This window comes from Anguilla rostrata, chromosome 3 (genome assembly GCF_018555375.3).
Source record: "Anguilla rostrata isolate EN2019 chromosome 3, ASM1855537v3, whole genome shotgun sequence".
Classification (NCBI taxonomy): domain Eukaryota; kingdom Metazoa; phylum Chordata; class Actinopteri; order Anguilliformes; family Anguillidae; genus Anguilla; species Anguilla rostrata.
The window spans coordinates 30089565-30109406 of record NC_057935.1 but is presented as its reverse complement, the minus strand read 5'-3'; the positions used below and the strand labels follow the sequence as shown (position 1 = coordinate 30109406).

Here is a 19842-nt window from a genome sequence, read left to right as displayed (position 1 = left end):
GAGCACAAAAAGAAATAAAACCTGCCGCTGAAAAGCAGGAAGAGCTGGTCAGCTGAAAAGCTGGAACCTGTGAGGGGGAAGGGTGAAGATGTTTATTTCATTTTGTGTTTGTGTGAGTCCACTCTCTCTCTCTCTCTCCATGGGGCAACCAACGGTGCACTCCTGGAACTGCCACATCTCCCTCCCAGGGGTGTCACGCTGGCATGTGACAAAAACCTTGTTCTTTGTGAGGAGATGAATGGCTTTAGAATTGTGCCTGTATGGCAATGTGGTCAACAGTTACAGCTGATTAAATATTGAACATTCAATTCATTGCTATAGTGACACCAAGTGGCCAATCAGTGCCAAACGTTCTCGCACACAACTCCACATAACCCTTTACAACAGTGGCAGTTATTTGAAATGGTCAATATACCAAAAATGAGCAAAGAATCAAAATGTAGAATAATAGCAATTAACCCTATCCACAGTGGGACCATCGATGTCCCAATTTTTATACTCAACCTGAGTCCTGCAGGCCACAGTGTCTACAGTATTTGCTCCAACAATGTACTACAGCACATGATTTCACTAATTATTTTGCCACCTTGGTCCAGGAAGCAGTGGTGGCTGCTGAGCTGAAAACTGATGGGGCAGAAAAGTTGCCCTAAAACTAATTATTGGTCTCAATCTGTTTTCAATAATTTCCTTTGATTAACAATACAACCATCAGATATAGCCAGTTCTCCCGAATTAGGCTATTAAGTGAGTAATAGAATTATTTTATTTGTATCTCAACCTTTTTATCCACATTTCATCAACATTATTTCTAATTGTGCATGCTGTCAGGGAAGAGGGGATTAAGTGAAATATGTTTGATTTTCTGAATTTAGCAGTTTTAACCAGTTAACACCCTTGTTTGACATTCGGCACTCTGAATACCGAACATCAACAGTTAAAACCTCTAACTTATCGAACATATTAAATAAATTTTGGCATTAATTACTTTAGTCACATACATTAATTTGTCCATTGTTACTAAAGATATCAACAATTAAACTAAATCGCCAAATTTGTTGATAGGCAGAGCAATCTGTTGAATTGTCCTTTTCAAACGTACAACACAAAACCAAATTAAAATAAAGAAATTTTGGCAAATATTCACGTCTAATCTAAACACGACGTTCAACTACTTTAACTCCTTGAACCTGGATGATGCCTATTGGTGTCATAAAACACTCCCTTTAATCTCTGCTGAATAACTCTTACTTCTCAACGTAGGATGGTTTTCTTTTCTTTTTTTTGTTATGTAGTGGAGACGTGCGTCTTGCAAACATGTCAAAAATTGACCAACAATAAAACCAGATTTGCTTTTGAAATCCACAACTTTATTTCGCCTGTTTCCTCACCAACAGTACTAGCTGCTGAAAACACACACTGAGCACAGAGCACGTAGCACTAGTAGTTCTAATACTTCAGAAACATTTCAGAAATAAACATTATTAGCAGAACTACCTCTTCATGGCATACTTCATTCTAATGATGAAGATGATTGTTTCTGCAAGGACGTTAGTGAAAGTGCACTTTCTGGGAATGGGGATGTTAATTTCCATGAAATTCATGCTATTCTAATAGGTTACGTGTTGTTTTTACAGTTTGTGTAATGAAATACAAAGGTTACTATGCGTACATTCTGCTACTATATTGATGATTATAACTACAGGAATATAACCATTGTTTTACAGGAATTACAAAGCCAACAGTTATTCTGAAACAGTTTGTAACATCGGAATTCTGTAGGCTGTTTGTCACCTGCATCAGTAGCTTGTAGACTAATCCTCCAATTTAGGCAAAAAAATATATAATTAGCAGTTATATGCATAGTTATTTGTAAAGGTATTTATTGTTGTTTTATCTCATAGTTAAATATAATGTAGATTTATTATTGTTTGAATTGTTTCCAGTGTTATCAAAGAATATTTCTGCCAGGTACTGTGCTGACATTTCTGTACATTATAAATCAATGGTATATCCTATTGACATGGCTCTATGTGGTGACTCCATAAAACCAATTAATGCAATGTAAGATGATATACCTGAGCTGACACATTTGGTTTTGAAGACATACAGTAGAGATGTCACAATATACAGTGGTTACTGGTTTCAGATGACGCTTCTGCCGCGAGAGATCTCCCCGGCAGCGGCAAATTTGCATATATTTTCTTTGTATTTCTACAGGAACTACTTTTGTTCGCAAAACTACCACCAGGTGGCAAATGTGAGCACTCAAAACCATATCTGGCAGTTAACAATTCAACTGTGGCACTCACAAGCAAAGTAGAACAGTGTTATTGCCGCTTTTATTTTAACGGGAAAGGAGAGGAAAGGAAAATATATTTTAAAGATAAGCTGAAAATAGGGACATGCTTGTTACCCATAACATTTTTGTGTGTATTTGAGTGACATTTACGTCTATAAATGGTTATTCAACTAACTTTGTGGTCAGACTGAAACTTAATAATAGTCAGATAATTTTGAGCGCAGTCTAAAGGCATCCATAGCCGCATTTCCACTGCAGGAACTTTCCCCAGGAACTAGGAACCTTTTGAGGAACTCAGTGCGTTTCCACCGCAGGAACCAGGGTCTAAATTAAGTTCCGGGGAATTCATTTTACCCCCAAAAAAGTCCCTGCTCGGGGTGTAGTACTTTCCAAAAGTTGGGGCGCAAGCACTGAATATTTCTGATTCGTTGACTACTCGCAGTATTTTATTTCAACCGCCATTTAAAAAAATCTGCGGCCGCAAACAGATTTATTTTCATAATAATAACTTGAATTCAAATTTGTATGTTATGCGGCACAGTAGCCTACTTTTGGTTATAGCCTGCCAACGTCTTTGAACAGATGAGAAATTAAGACTGAGGATTATAACGTGTGCTCTTCTGTTCTTTTCTTGTTTAAGTATTCGTTTTATAAAATGTTAAGCATTCGTGCTGGGACAGCATATTAGGCTACGTACCGAAACGGTTTAATTTGGTTGCTGAATATTTTCTTCCGGATTTACTTTTTTAGTCCGTTATAATTGACTCAAAACGTTTGACACAGTTATGTGAGGTATGCGGTAGTTCTGTGTAATTTACATTGGGGATACAGTAAAAGCAAACTAGAAATCACCTTCTGTACTTTTTGTCAGGATAAAATAACAGGTTAATTCTAGTAATCGTCCCTTTTGCTTTTTCAGACTGCGATTCTTCAATTCCACAAAAAGACCAGGAAGACTAGACATGGACTCTATTTATGGTGCATGGTTCGCATCTGGAGGGCACACTTCACTGCTCCGCTAGCATTAACTTTCAAAGAAAGCAAACGGTGGCTGTACCACTGCAATATTAATTCAAATTTTCACGCAAGTCCGAGTTTTCATTCTATTTATTCTTGTCATTTTGCGATTAGCCTATACTGGAAATGACGATAAGAGTCGAATTAATCAATTCGACAGCAAATTGTTTACGACGTGGGTGCGCCAACAGGTTATGGGCCCAGACGGGATGTTGGAAACCGATGGAATAGGCTGTGCTTTGATGGAGATGAAAGACCATGCTAAATGAGCCCGCCACAGACGACGAGGAGGAGGACACCAAGGAAAATGAAGCAGCATATGCTGAGTTGATTCAGTTTTTAGATGACAAAAGACTATCCCTAGTTATGAGAGAAGCAGCAGATAATAGAAGAAAAGCTATTCAGATATTAAGGGACTATTATGCAGGTAAAGGAAAACACAGCGTAATGAAAGAGAGTGCCTCAACCCCGGACTGGAGGGGGAGAGAGAAGTATGTAGGCACAGACATTACATGCTATAACTGTGGTGAAAAGGGACATAAGGCCTGGGCATGTTCGAACGAACGTCAGAAAAGACCGACACAATTGTGTGGGTACTGCAAAAGCTCAACACACAAAGACTCATTTTACAGGCGCAAAAATAGAGATAACGTGAAGCAAGTGGCTGACGAAGAGGGTGAGGAACACGCATATGCCTTCAAAGCAAGTGACTGTCAGCTAAATGACTTGAAACATAAGGGGCTTATGGTCGACACGGGAGCAACATCGCACATAATCACGGACATCCGAAAGTTCAAGAAATTCGACGATACATTCCAGCCAGAAAAACACTTCATGAGTTGGCCGACGGTACAAGGGAAAGCGGCCTGGCGCTGAAGAGGGGTGACGCTAGTGAAAAGCGAGGGAAAGCGGGTGAAAACACTGCTGAAGAAAGCGCTGTATATTCCATCGTATCCACAAGACATCTTCTCCGTTAAAGCAGCGACAGCCAACGAATTAAAGAATACAATAGACTTTATTACTTGAACACTGTAGATGATGGTTGTAACGGCTGTTATGATATTCAAACTTAGCATGAAATCCTTGGTCACTGCAATTATGATGATGTTCCCAAGTTGCAGAATGTTGTAGAGGGAATGCAAATCAAAGCTAAAATTGATAAGTCTAAACTGAGTTGTGAAATCTGCACACAAGGGAAATTTGTTCAGAGCAGGAACCGAGAACCAGATGCACTGGCAAAAGCAGCACTTGAACTAGTGCACACTGATTTGGCTGGTCCTATTGACCCAGTAGCTAAAGATGGGTTCTGATATGCTCTGGCATTTACTGATGATTACTCAGGTACAGTGTTTGTGTACTTCCTGAAAGCTAAGAGTGACACTGTGAAAGCTACTGAAAAGTTTCTGGCCGATGTAGCCCCTTTATGGGAGTGTGAAGTGTATTAGATCAGATAATGGCACAGAATTCACAGGACAGGAGTTTCAGTCATTGCTTAATAAGAGTAGCATAAGACATGAGTCCTCAGCGCCGTACTCGCCACATCAAAATGGCACGGGTGAGAGAAATTGGAGAACCCTGTTCGATATGGCAAGGTGTATGCTGTTAGAGAGCAACCTACCAAAGGAGTTGTGGACGTATGCTGTAATGACTGCTGCAGCAATACGCGGGACTAGTATTACCTGGGGACCTCTAGTAACTTGTAGTAATTGCGGAGGTCGTCTGTGATCTTAATCCCGTGCGAATCTGCCATGTCCGTAATTTGTGAAGTAAAAATTCCACTGCAAATTACCTACCATATTTCGGCAAACACAGGTCATGTGATAATATTAGTCCCGTGCGAATCGGCATCTCGGTGATTTGGGGTTGTATTTTACTGTTGTTACTGAGCCTTGACATTTTCAATCATATCCGGGGGGATAATGTCAGTAAATTCGAGTAAAATAGACTTTGCTTATCCCATGCAAATGCGCCGCACGAAACACAGACGTGGGGGGTAATTTCTAAATCATATGAGGTCCCCAGGTAATACTAGTCCCGTGCGAATAGGGCTTAAGTCTCCATTTTCACCGTAGCCTGACTTGTTTCTGATATAGCCTTGCTGCGCGATTGCTGTGGCCTTTGAGTTAGATTTCTGTAACAAAGTGTGATGTGCCAATACGCACCTGTCCTAATATCCAAGCTCTGCCACTGGGCAGTGGTTAAAGAAAACGTGTTTTCACGTGTGTAGTGATAGGTTCCCAGTTTTATTTAGTATATATATATATACATATATTATATTAGTATATTGTGTTTCCTCTTCATACCATTACTGTGTCTGTAGTTTGCATGCTGCTGTGTCTAGCCCCTCTGTAGTGTGTCTCAGTATAACACCTCTAGCGTCTGCAGCAAGGATATCACACTCCTATGCTAAATGGCTGCGAGGGTTCCCAGGGAGGGACATGGCTGCGAGGGTTCCCAGGGAGGGACAAGACCATTTGTTTCCGGCCCGCCAATTAACTCAATCTTTTGATATGTATGACCGCAAACGGTATATCCAGACACCACACAGCGTGATCGGCAGAGACTTGCTTGGCGCACTGCCCGAATGTTCTGAGTTTGTCTCTCCATTGCGCATTGTAATAAACATCAAATTCTCTGAGGAGACATCATCAGCATGTTCTTCATCGTCCTGCATTTGACTCGACGGCGAAGGGAAAAATAATCTTAACAGTAGTGATTTTAAAAGGGTAATACCTCCCTTATCGCCTATATAACAAAAACGCTATTTTTCATAAATACAACTATTGGAATTGATCCAGCTGTGTACTTTATTTCAAGAAAATAGTTTTGCAACATAGACTATTGTTTTATAATATGCATGTTGTTGTGGGAAGTAACAGAAGTAATAAAAACAGCCTTTTAGATGTTTAATGACCACATTTGTGTAAAACCTATAGAAACATTTTTTATGTTCTATTTGCTCGAAGATTTGTAAGAAAGCAAGTGAAATCTCTGTTCACCCGGCAGGTTGTTTCTGTTTCGCAAATGAGTAATTAGAGGCGTAATTCGGACATTCTGTCATCAAAGAAACTGATGAAGAGTGTTACATTAGGCCATCTATCGGTCATGGTCATTACGTAGGCTTAAGATCATGTCTGCAGTGTGGTATAAAGCATTTTAGTTTTACAAATGGGTGTTTTTTATTTTTATTTTTTAATTACGGTGAAAAGGAGACTTGTCTTTTCGATTCCCAGTTCCCAACCTGCTGCCAGTGTGAGATGATGCAAAACCCTGAGGTCAAACTGATTTTTCAAAAAACAGAGTTTGACAGTTTATTTTTAATCCATAATAGCATAAATGCTACAGTATAATCAAATAATAATATATAAATCACTGACTTTCCAGACCAATAAAAATAGTTGTTTCCTTTAATACGATGTTAAAAAATTAGCTGCTTCCCTCGGCAAGTAATAACTATCATTGGGGAGAAAGGATGTGTAGTTTTTGGCCAATCGTTTTCAGGAAAAGAAATTAAAAAGCAAGAAATTACTAGGTGTTCGATATTCATTTTGAAACATAAAATCGAAAAACAAGAATCAACTGACTGATATTAAACATACAATTACATAAACTGAACTAGCTCTTGATTTTAAAGTTTATGATATTATGTTCAGCTTTTATTATAACAAAAAGGTTAGATTTTTTAAATAATTACCCAATTGACTTTGGTTCGTATTAAATCGTATTAAAGAAAACAGCTGTTATTTTCTGATAAGTTAGGTATTTATATGTTGCTATTTGAGTAGCATTTATGAAATAGTGAAAAATAAACCGTTTGTTTGCTGAAAAATCGCCAAAACGAGTTTGACATCCCTGTTAGGGTCTTAAGAGTTTTATGTTGCAAACTGTTGTAATAATTTTTTAAAAAGAGAGTTACCAGATCCATAGAAATATTTGAATGGCTTCTATGCTGATACCAGCCCAATATCAGCTGGTATTAGGGCTTTATTTTTCCCAAGTACTAATGTTATCTTAAAATCACAGAGCTAAACTCATTTTAAGATTGCGAATCACCCCGAAATGCAACGCGGTGTGACATGAAGTACAATGCAGGATAGTGGAAACTGTCCTTATGAGGAAATATTATACTCTGCTGCCCTCTACTGTCAGAACCCCGCATCTATTTCCTTCTGGCCGGCAGAACTGCCACCGCGGCGGCAAACGCGTCATCTGAAACCAGTGACCACTGTACTCAAGTGAAAACATTTCACTTACAGCAAGCAAAAATTATTTTTTTTATGCCTAAAATTGGGTCTACCAACTAATCCATATCATACCCAGGTCTAAACTTCGTATATGCAGATTGGGACAAGTCTTATCTATTGAGTAAACCTGTTCAATCAGTAAAAAAACAGGGTATTTAAAAAAAGTCACCACAGAGCTGGCTCAAGGAAATAAATACATACATGGGGAGGTAACAAAAGAAATTAATGAAAGAAAATGCCAAACCACAGCTTAAAAATAGTCACAGAAAACCGAATATTCCAAAAAACCCTCTGAGTGCAATTACTAACCCTACGGAGCACGACAGTTCATTTTCCCGCATTGTGGGGACATGGACTATTCTCGCACTGCCTTGATGATCATAGCTGGCCCCGCCCCTTCCATGTTGACTGACAGGCTGAGTCTTTTTGCTATAAATATGAAATTAAATAAATACGAGTGAAAATAAATATGCCTTGAAGTACATACGTGTAGAAATAAAACGCGATGAAATAAATAAGAGTGGAAATAAATGTCTTCAAATAAATGTGCATATAGCAATAAAACATCATGAAATAGGAAGCATAAAATTAATTAAATATGTTTAATTCATTGCTATTTCATTGCTTATTTATGTCATTATTAATAATTAATTAACTAACTAACTAACTAACTAACTAACTAACTAACTAACTAACTAACTAACTAACTAACTAACTAACTAACTAACTAACTAACTAACTAACTAACTAACTAACTAACTAACTAATTAATTAATTAATTAATTAAATTTGGTCACATATGGCCTTCCATTAAAAACAGCAATCACGATCTGACAAACAAGGGGAAGCTTCTGTCGGTGGGAAAAATAATAGAGCAGAGCTTGGTAGGCTTAGTGATGATTTAAAATACTTAAAGCTCAAAATTAACTTAATGTAAAATTAAATGTGCATGTTCAATGACAACTGCTCTAGGAACAGTTCAATGAGCTACTGACCATTTTTCTGAAGCAGCTATACTGATTTTAATTCATATTAAAGAACACTTACTCAGGTGAGGAGAGAAGTGTTGAATGCATGTATTGAAGAACTCATCTCCACTTGGGGGATCATAGTTCAGCATTGTGAAGGGGAGCAGGGTGGCATATGTTGCTGAATAGTGCATCTGCAGAGAAATCATGAGCACACTATGGGAAAATCATTCCATTTACATAACATATGAAAACATGCCTTTGAGGGACACAACCTAACTGTCTTTAGAGATAAAATAAGAAACTAACATTAACAGAAGATGGTTTGTCCGAAGCAAGTAAACATTTCAGTCACAGACCCAGACGTATATGAGTTTCAGTAAAACCAGTACAGTTACTGCCAGTTAGAGGATCAGTGCAACTCTCAACGATGCCAACAGGTAACCAGTAGGCATTGTGTAAGTAGCAATGGGATGATTATATAAAAGTTGTCTTAGAGCCAAAATGGTCAGATCTTCAGAGCTGAGGACACTCATTTCTACTGTCTGCAAACAAAATTAGGCCCACCTTCAGTGAGTTGAAGGTGACCTATTAGAAAATGTTGGTTATGTCTCAAAAAGTAGGCCGGCTTATCAATTAATGATTCTTAATTGTTTCACTGTGAGTTTGAATGGTTTTTCCTGAGTCCTGGAGGATTACCCCCATGATGTGGTTTGTAGGAACGTGAGAACACGGCATTTGCTCCATGATCCATCTGAAAAGGCTTGAGATCCCAAACGACCTCCACTCTATAGCCTGAAAATTGACTGCAACAGTAAACCAAACCCCTGCTTATGGTGATCTTACAGCATAAAACAAAAACAAGCCAATTACCCACCACTGCCTCACTATTCATGGTACCTTGTGGATGTTCTCCATGACAACAGCAGCGATGTGGTCCAGGACTGGCATGCACAAGTAGTTGGTCTTGGTCAAAAAGAGGGTCAGCTCAGGCACATTGGTCCAGGAGACCTGCCAGAGTAGCCTTTGGAGGGCAGCCATAGTTTCCTCCAGCAGCATCTCCTCAAACCACTCCCCCGACATGTACTTCAGCTCCTCCAGCAAGAGGTCCAGGTGGTCGGCCTTACGCAGACGCTCCAGCCCACAACAATTTAGAGTCTGAAGCAGTCGGACATACACACTGGGCATGCTGTAGCGGCAAGAGGGGTCGTTGCGCATCCACTTGGCGATAGCCATTGTGAAAGTGTTGAGGTCACTCAGGTTGCATTGGGACAGCACAGCATCCACCCGTGATATAACAGTCTCATCTAGCCGCGAGCAGGGCAACAGAGACAGAACCCGTATCAGCGTAGTCACTTCATAGGGGAAGACGCTGACCTGCAGGTGACTGTGATCCCAGCAGCAGTACAATGTCAGACCCATGACAACAAAACAGATATTAATGATAACCCAACAGTGAAAAAGACCATAAACACTCAACATGATAAAATACATTAACTTGACACAACAGAGAAATACATTCTAATAGTGTTCCAGTCAAATGGCCAGCAAGATGCCTTGTCAGAACTTCCACAAAAGGCAGAACACCTTTTCAAACGGAGCAGATGGAGTAACACACTTCAAAATCTGAGGTTTCCTACTTTGGCTGTCATCAGGGTCTGGGTTCATAATTTTTGTGAGCCTGTGCCTTGTGAATTGACTCCACTCACCACATCATTATGTTCCTCAGCTTGGTGAACATCTCTGGATTCTGGTAGTGCAAACAAATCAGGGCCTGTGTGATCCTGGCTACCTCCATAGGCGTGTACATGTCCAGGTTCTTAAAGATTATTGACCCAATCCTAGAAAGAGAACACATAAGGGTGTGTGAGCCAAAGACCTTAGAACAAGGAGAGTGAGTTTAAGTAGTGAGATTAATCGACTTACTTATTGATCAGCTGCAGGTTCTTACTCTGAAGCTCCTCCAGAGTCTCTGCTACAGCAAGGACCTGCTGGCCATTCAGCTTATCAGCTAATAACAGCGCAGCACTCTCCAAGCTGTGATAACAAATATTTACAATCAATACATTATCAGTGATTAAATAATCTTCTCTAAAGTTAAATTATTTTAACTATATAAATTATATTAATCTGTCAGGTCAGGGAAATCCTCAGTGAAACCAATCTTCCTCAATTGACTATTTTCTTAAAAGTAAATCAGCGACACCTAGTATATCCAGCAACCATATTCATCCTTTTGAAAGACGGTTCATTATTGGGGCACAGACTGTTGGAGCTTCAGTCTCAAAGACTGGTCAACTGGCAAGTGCTTCAATAGGAACAGTGAATAAAGTGACATCTGCATTTAGATCTATGGGAAAGATGTCAGTAAATAGGGTAGAAAATTGTGGTCGAAGGCACACATTCGATGACCGTGCTTGTGCAAGGAAAAACAGAAGAGCAACTCTTCTTCAGGTGACTGAGAATGTCAACGCAGAACGTGATCAGACTGTCAGCAATAACAGACCATCCACAACTACACAGAAGGATATTATAGCAGGGTTTCAGAGCAGAAACTCTTCATTACAAAGACGAATACACATTTGAGAGTTCAGTGGTGCAAAAACCATAGGAGTCATATGATGAGTCATCCTTCACCATATTCTTGCTAAGTGGGCAGGAGGGGTCACTGAATGCTTTGATGAGTATGAAAACGATGTGAATCATATGCTATGGCATTCAAAGTCTAGATCTCAACCAAATTGAACACCTATGGGAGATTTTGAACCGGCGTGTTAGACAGCGCTCTCCGCCACAATCATCAAAAAACAAAATGAGGGAATATCTTTTGGAAGAATGGAGTTCCAGAGACTTCTTGAATCTATGACAGGGCACATTAAAGCTGTTCCAGCAGCTTGCCCAATACCTTACCAAAACACAATGTTGTTTTTAGCTGCAACCGGCAGCTCTCTAGCTCTGTCCGTTGGTCGGTCGGTCCACAAAAAGTGTTCCACCCCGCAGCGGCCACAGTTTTCGCCCCAGGAGGCTGAAATTCGGCATGGACGTTGGTCATGACCGGAAGGTACAGCTGAGTAACTTTCAGGCCGAATGACGAAGAGGGGGCGTGGCGATGGCCGTAGCCTATTACAAAAATGTGCATAACTCCCGAATGGATTCACAGATTTGCACAATTTTTTGTGGAAATTTTGGTCATGAGCCAAAGAAGAGGTCACGTGTTTGTGTGAGGGTGTGTGAGGGGGCGTGGCGATGGGCGTGGCCTACCACAAAAAGGTGCATAACTCCCGAATGGATTCACAGATTTGCACAAAATTTTGTGGGAAGGTTTGTGTGAGTGCATGGATGCATGCGCACATCGATGCATGCGCGTGTGCGGTCGCAGCTATCGCGGATTTGCTTGTTTCTTTAGTCACCCATCTGTACATCACATCCTTCAAAATGCACTTCACTCAGCTTTCAAGACCTGGTGCAGAAGTATTGCATCGATAAAGAACAATATCTACATTATTAATTCCCTAAAATCAGAAATAAATACTACCAATAATAGCCTTCTGCCACCTCTACTTCTACAACAAATTATCTCCATAACAGATTCAAAAAGACAGCTATCACAGTTATACAAAATTATTTCTAGAATTTTCCACTCCCCATCAATCAATGGGAAAAGCATCTATTATTCACCACTGATAGACTTCTGGACCCAGATTACACAAATGAGCTCATCCAATAAGATTCAGTAAATACAATGTTCAAAATGGGCTTCGCTGACACAGATTTCTGCACACATTGCTCCCTCAACACCCCAGACACTAATCCCATGTTCACACAGCAAGAAACTTGGTTGACCAGTTGCTGAAAGTCAATTAATTCTCTATTTCTGAGCGACCTCCAGTGTTATGGTTCCCTGACCTTGTGCCCTAGTGGCTGCTTGTGGTGTTGCAACATTTGTTTTGATTGTCTTCCTAATAGGAAATTGGTGTCACCTGGAAGGGGTCCTACTTAAGGGGCCCTCTGGCTGATGCTCTCTCTCTCTCTCTCTCCATTCAGAGGACAACCTGCAGTCTGGCTACACTGTGCATTTTTGTTCTTTTGTAGTGTTCTTTAATTAAAGATATTTTGGAATTGCGACTGTTTTTGAGTGATCTCGTTTATGTTGCGACTGGCCAGGGGCTGATCGTAACATAATTGGGGGCTCGTCCGGGATCTGCTGATCCGGTATGTATTCTCTCTAGTTTGTATCTCGCTTGAGCACAGTTTTGATATTAAAGTTCTCCGCGTTTGCGTGGTGCGGTGGTAGGTTGAGTCAACTGAGTGTTATTGGTTTGCTGTGTTTCCCTCAGGTAATTGTAGTCGTCGGGCATGTCCTTCGGGCTTGTCACTTTGTTATTTTGCCTTTCTTATTTTTGGTGTTAACTCTGGGTGGGGGTACACTCCGGTTCGCCGTGAGTGACTATTCAATTGGTCTCTCATTTGCGTTCACGGGTTATGCGCTTAAAAGCCGCCTCGAGCCCGGTACTACACTGTAGACTATGTTAGGTTTTAGTTAGATTTTCGTTGCTACTAGATAGTTAGGACCTGGGGGAAGTCAACGTATAGTGACTCTAATTATCGTTGTAATTAGTGTGATTAGTATCACCTGTGATTTTGCTCAAGCGGAGGACGCTAGGACAAGAGAGCTTGTGGTTGTGTTTGGGTGAGTATGGAAATTTGCTACATTTCTACCTTTGCAGTTTGTTTTTGATTATGCAATAGGTAGCTGTGTTTTCGTATGTTAACTAGTGATATTTCCATGTTCATGGTCGTTCGTTTGTGCGTGCTCGTACTAGCTGCAAACTTAGCGTGTTCACATTTCGACTTGCGAACTGTGACTTGTGTTCTTTCAAGCCGTGGTGGCTGTGAGCCGTGTTAGAATTACTTCTGTGTGCTTTTCCGAGAGAGCAATATCAGCGCTCGGTAAGTAAATCTGAGCTACTTACGTGATCCATTCCCATGTAACCGAGGATGGTTTTGATGCTACCATTATTTAATGGTTGTATTCGTAGCGCTAGTCACATAATGCTAGTGTAGCAATTTTGTGCATCGCTTGTAACTACTTTGTAAGCTTGTAAAATTTTGTAATATTTTTACATCGATGCCTTGATATTGGCTGCTTCATAGTGGTTGTTTGTGTGCGGTTGTCCCTGCGCTTGCGTTTTGTGCTGTAGCTGTAAAGCTGAATGGTTAGGCTACTTGTTGTGATACTGTTGATATTGTACTGTAACGCATTTTTCTTGTGCTTTGGTACTTTGATTAGGATAACAGTACTTGTTTTGCCTTCCTATAGCCTTTTGTGTAAACTGTGGTATTGGTAGTTTAGTGTTGATTGCTACACTATTACTGCTGTTGTGGTGCTGGGGCACTGATCCAATTCTATTTTTTAGCCTCTTGATGCGTTAGAGTTTTCTTAGGTGAGTGGTTCTGATTGTGTTCTAGGATTCTTGACTGCATTTGTTTTGATTATATTTTAAGCTGTCTACTGTTGACATTCAGACGTTTTTTGATGATCCCTCTGAGGACCTGCTAGAGGAATTTACTAAAGAGCAGCTGTTTAAAATTGCAGAATATTACGAAATTGAGATTTCTAGTAGTGATAAACGACTTAGAGCCAACGTTGTTAACACTTTGAAGGCAATTCTAACTGACATGAGGGTGCTTAGAGCTAAACAGGAGTCCCCCTCGCGACTCACCGAGTCTGAGGTTACTTTGAAATTACAATTACTTGATCGGGAATTGGAAATGAAAAGGCTAGAATTAGCAGCAAAAGAGGCAGATTTGGAGATGAAGAGGTTAGATATTGAAGGCAAGAAGACTACCTTTCCTGTTGCATTTGAGGTAGGTAGGCATATTCGTATGGTTCCTCCGTTTTCAGAAAAAGAGGTAGAGGGGTACTTTTCTCATTTTGAGAGAGTGGCCACCCCTTTAAAGTGGCCGAAGGATGTATGGACTTTGTTGCTGCAATGTGTCCTTACTGGTAAGGCCCAAGAGGCATATTCAACGTTATCATTTGAAGACAGTGCTGATTATGATTTAGTCCGGGCTGCCATCTTGCGTACATATGAACTGGTACCTGAAGCATACCGACAGAAGTTCCGACGCTATGCTAAGCAGGATAAACACACTTATGTGGAGTTTGCAAGGGAGAAGGGGCAGTTGTTTGATAGGTGGTGTCGATCTCAGAAGGTTGAGACTAGGGAACAACTCCGTGAGATGATGGTTCTGGAGGAGTTTAAGAATGGTCTACCTGAGGCCATTACCACTTATCTCAATGAACAAAAAGTAACCAACATGTCAGAAGCTGCCGTCCTTGCTGATGAATTTGTGTTAACCCATAAGATTGTGTTTGGGGAAAAACATCGCAATGAGGGCAAAGACAGACATCAAGGGGGTTTTCGTTCCGTAAAGCCCACTTCCACTGGCCCTGTGCCATCTGTGCCACTGGCTGATAAGTCTAGCCCTGTGGGTAAATACCCTGATGGAGTCTGTTTTTACTGCAAAAAGACAGGACATAGGATCTCCAATTGCTTTAGTCTCAGAAAAAAACAGCAGGGTGCTAAATCTGTTGGCCTGGTAGCTTCTTTGACTTCTTGTGACATTGCTGAACCTGAATTCCATGTCTCACCATCCAAATGCTCCAGTACTCAAATGGATTACACACCATTTCTCATGAATGGCTCTGTGTCAATACCTGGGCAGGGTGGAAATGCACCAGTCTGTATCCTCAGAGACACAGGCGCTGCTCAGTCCTTCTTATTAGAAGGAGTTTTACCCCTGTCTGAACAGACCTCCACTGGCACTAGTGTTTTAATTTTAGGGCTTGAGATGGGCTTTGTTGACGTGCCCTTACATCGCGTTGATTTAATTTCTGACCTAGTGACTGGCAGTGTCGTAGTGGGAGTGCGACCGTTCCTCCCCGTGCCTGGTGTTACATTTATTTTGGGGAATGATCTGGCAGGTGGAAACGTTTGGAGACAATCTGACACTCCACCTGAAGTTGTCTCTGTGCCATTGGTGTGTGAGGGTCCAGATGAGTTGGAACAGAAATATCCTGATGTTTTCCCTACATGTGCTGTCACTCGTGCTATGGCAAAGCAACGTGATGCTAGTGACTTGCAGGACGAGGGTTTTTACGACCTTTGTGACACGTTTTTTGGGCACCCTGAAATGTCTGACTCTCTACAGTCAAGACATCTAAAGACCTTGTTCCAGAGAAGGGTGATACTGTGAAAACCACCATTTGTGACATGCCACTATCTCAAGCACAATTAATCTCTGCTCAGAAGGCTGATCCAACCCTTGCGTCTGTTTGAGTCGGTGTCTCCTGATCAGGAGATTGATGCTGTGCCCCAAGGATATTTCCTTAGGGATGGAGTGTTGATGAGGACATAGAGGCCGCATGATGTTCCTGATGGGTGGAAGGTAATTTCTCAGATGGAATTACTATCTAACTACAGAAACGAGGTTTTGAGTGTGGCTCACGATGGTTTGGCCGGACATCTAGGGATTAATAAAACATACAATCGCATCCTTCGGCATTTCTTTTGGCCCGGCTTAAAGCGGGATGTGGTGAAATTCTGTAAAACGTGTCATGTCTGTCAGGTTACCGGGAAACCTAACCAGACCATTCCTCCTGCACCCCTTTACCTAATCCCAGTAGTTGGAGAGCCCTTTGAGCATATAATTCTGGATTGTGTTGGGCCTCTTCCACGGTCAAAAGGGGGCCATCAGTTCTTATTAACAATCATGTGTGCTGCTACTCGCTTCCCAGAGGCTGTCCCTCTGCGGAAGATAACTGCAAAAGCAGTCATAAAAGCATTAATCAAGTTCTTCTCTGTTTTCGGCCTCCCTAGGGTCATTCAAAGCGACCAGGGAACCAACTTCATGTCACGTGTTTTTCCCCAAGTCCTTCAACATCTCCAAATCAAGCATAATGTCTCCAGTGCTTATCATGCTGAGAGCCAGGGGGCCTTAGAAAGGTTTCACCAAACCCTTAAGACTATGCTTCGTACTTACTGTTTGGAGCTCAGGAAGGATTGGGAAGAAGGCATTCCCTGGTTGGTTTTTGCATCCAGAGAGGTAGAGCAGGAGTCTTTAGGGTTCAGTTGAGGGACCAGTGGCTTAAGGAAACTCCTCAGCATAATTTGTTGGAGTACGTCAGCAAATTTCGCTCTCAATTACATCGAGCCAGTGACTTGGCCAAGCAGAACCTAGAAGTTGCTCAGGGGAAAATGAAACACTGGTTTGACCGTAAAGCCCAGGTCCGGAAGTTCGCCCCCGGTGATGAGGTGTTGGTTCTGCTGCCCATTGCTGGTTCTGCTCTGCAGGCACGGTACAGTGGTCCATACGTGGTGGAACGTAGGGTATCTGAACGTGACTATGTTATCATCAACCCTGATAGGCGACGGCCTACGCAACTGTGTCACGTCAACATGTTAAAGCCCTACCATGGGAGGGGGCCTACTGCAAAGCCTGTATCACTCTCCGCTGTGCTCCCACATTTACCTTCGCCTTCCTTCACCTTCCCAGGGCTGACTGTTGCCTCGTCTCCACTCCTGGAGAGGAGTGTTGGGGATGTGACTGTTCATTCCCAGGGTAGGAATGTTGCATTGACCTCACTCTGGGAGGAGAACGAGGGTGTGACTGCTCCATCTCGGTGTGTGATAGTCGCTTACAGAATTCTGAGATGTTTTCCTCTTTTCCTGATCATCTCCCTCACCTGTCAGGTGCTGAGAAGGCTGACATTGTCGCTCTAGTTCAGTCTTACCCTTCTCTTTTTCCTGATGTGCCCAGTTGTACATCTCTCATGGAGCATGACATTGATGTAGGTTCTGCACTCCCCATTAAGCAACATGCATATCGGGTCAACCCCTTGAAGCGTGAGCTCTTGAAAAAGGAGGTTGATTATATGTTGTCACATGATATTGCTGAACTGAGCTCAAGTCCATGGAGTTCTCCATGTTTGTTAGTAAACAAACCGGATGGATCGTATCGTTTCTGTACAGATTATCGAAGGATTAATTCGGTCACTAAACCTGATTGCTATCCCCTACCGCGAATGGACGATTGTGTCGATAGGGTGGGATCTGCCAGATTTGTCAGTAAATTCGATCTTCTGAAAGGCTACTGGCAGGTTCCATTGTCCGCTCGCGCTAGAGAGATATCTGCATTTGTTACGCTGGACTCTTTCCTCCAGTACAAGGTAATGCCATTTGGCATGAGAAATGCGCCTGCAACCTTCCAGCGTCTTATTAACTACGTTTTGTCTGGTCTTTCCAACTGTGAGGCATATCTGGATGATGTGGTGGTTTTTAGCTCCTCATGGTCCACACATTTGGGTCCTATACGGGAGCTTTTTGACCGTGATAAAGACAACGTTCTAGCTGATGCGTTGTCGAGGGTGTAGGGCGACTCCCTCTTTTTGGGTCTCTTGTCCTCTCTCCATCTCCCGGTCGCTCTCTATGCCTTGCTTCTCCCTTCTGTTTCAACTTTCCCAGATGCCGGGGTCATTGGACGTGTTGGGATGGAGATACGGGTCGGTGAGTGGGCACTGGTTAGTGGGTAGTAGTAGGGTCTGAGTCCCTGTATATGTATGTTTAGTTGTATAATAGTGTATTATATATTTAGCCTGTGATTTATGACTATTTTGGTGGCAACTGGTGTCACCATTTGGTGGTGGGGGTGTTATGGTTCCCTGCCCTTGTGCCCTAGTGGCTGCTTGTGGTGTTGCAACATTGGTTTTGATTGTCTTCCTAATAGGAAATTGGTGTCACCTGGAAGGGGTCCTACTTAAGGGGCCCTCTGGCTGATGCTCTCTCTCTCTCTCTCCATTCAGAGGACAACCTGCAGTCTGGCTACACTGCACATTTTTGTTCTTTTGTAGTGTTCTTTAATTAAAGATATTTTTGAATTGCGACTATTTTGCGTGATTCTCGTTTATGTTGCGACTGGCCAGGGGCTGATTGTAACATCCAGCAACCCGAGCAACTGGGAAACTACCAGTCTGCAGCCAAACAGAATTTAGGGCTTCCAATTACTCCAACTGAAATAATACCATTTTGTGAATTATTGCTCAGTGAGGAAAATTGGAGGAACAACTTATTAGGTTTTTTTTTTTTTTTTTTTTTTTAAAAAGAGTACAAGGGACAAGTTTCTAAAATAATGACACTTGGATGGCAGTTTTAACTTGCTTGCTAGCAAGCTAGTGGGAGAGATAGAAAGATCGCTAACTAGTGAGAGAGAAAAGCGGAGAGATCACTAGCTAGCTAATGAGAGGGATAGAGAGGTCGCTAGCTAGGTGGCTAACTAGTGAGTGAGATGGAGAGATACATGGCTAGTGTGATAGCAGTAACAAATATTTTTCAGTGTCCTGACATAACCACAAAAACTGAAGTGGATGATATGTGGTTTTATGGCAAATACACAGTACGTCGTTTTTGATAATGCCGTTATTTCTCTTCAACAATATGTAGCTACAATATGTAGACCACTAAGCAGATACAACGGGACGCCCCGGCCCCTCCCTCAGCCTTGTATACTTGAGCAACCCATCAACTGAGTTGCTCGCTGTGTGAACGCAGGGTTATATTCAGGCCTCAGCCCAGACAATGGCTAGATTTTCTTGAAGACCACATATCACCGTAAAAAATGACAGTCCTTGAAAAAACGAATTAAAAATTAAAAAACAACTTGGGCACCTTACCGAAGTAACTTACCCATACAAGTTTGCCAGTGAATTAATGCCACTACCCTGCCTGACCACACACAGATGCACACACTCATGCACACATTCATACACAAAAAAGCACATACACAAGCAATCACTAACTAGTCAGATTCACAAGTCCACATAACAACACCAGTTAAGATAATAATTTAGTTTTTTTTTCCTATAAACCACTAATATTTATTATTTATTTATTTATTCTGCCATTATTATCATTGTTATTACTGTTATTATTAACTGTTCATAATCACTATTCATTATCCTAATGTTCTGCCTTCACTTTCTTAAACATATTTCCCAATTTTGTAAGGTTTTATTATTTTTTCCAAAAATTTATCTCATGTCCCCTGTACCCAATGTAATCTAACTGTATGTTTGTCGAGCTGTTTGTCTGGTTGATGCCACTTTACCTTTTAGTTGATTTGTCTGATTGTCTGTATTGTCTACCTATTATTTCACTCCTCACTAGGTTTGGGGGAGGGAGGGTTTATTGCCATTTAATGTATTTACTATTTTTGCCTCATTTTTGTGTGTTTTGGTTACTGTAGTTTCTTTTCT

At 41.4% G+C, this 19842-nt stretch overlaps 1 protein-coding gene and 1 long non-coding RNA gene across 5 annotated transcripts in view; one reads left to right on the top strand and one right to left on the bottom strand.

Moving 5' to 3' along the window:
- The window catches only part of fastkd1 (FAST kinase domains 1), a 97983-nt gene that overhangs the window by 53837 nt on the left and 24304 nt on the right, over positions 1-19842 (bottom strand). For all 4 annotated transcript variants that reach the window (XR_010329238.1, XM_064329872.1, XM_064329873.1 and 1 more), the window contains exons 6-9: positions 10455-10565; positions 10238-10369; positions 9429-9915; positions 8608-8722 (exon numbers count right to left, since the gene is read on the bottom strand). Coding sequence is in view for 3 of the 4 variants with exons in the window: in XM_064329872.1 (XP_064185942.1) it covers positions 8608-8722; positions 9429-9915; positions 10238-10369; positions 10455-10565 (845 nt within the window). In the remaining variant the exon portion in view is untranslated. The remainder of the gene's footprint in view (positions 1-8607; positions 8723-9428; positions 9916-10237; positions 10370-10454; positions 10566-19842) is intronic.
- On the top strand, positions 12424-18474 carry LOC135251999 (uncharacterized). Its single transcript, XR_010329243.1, has 3 exons — positions 12424-12740; positions 18056-18097; positions 18318-18474. It is a non-coding gene; the product is annotated as an uncharacterized LOC135251999 (long non-coding RNA).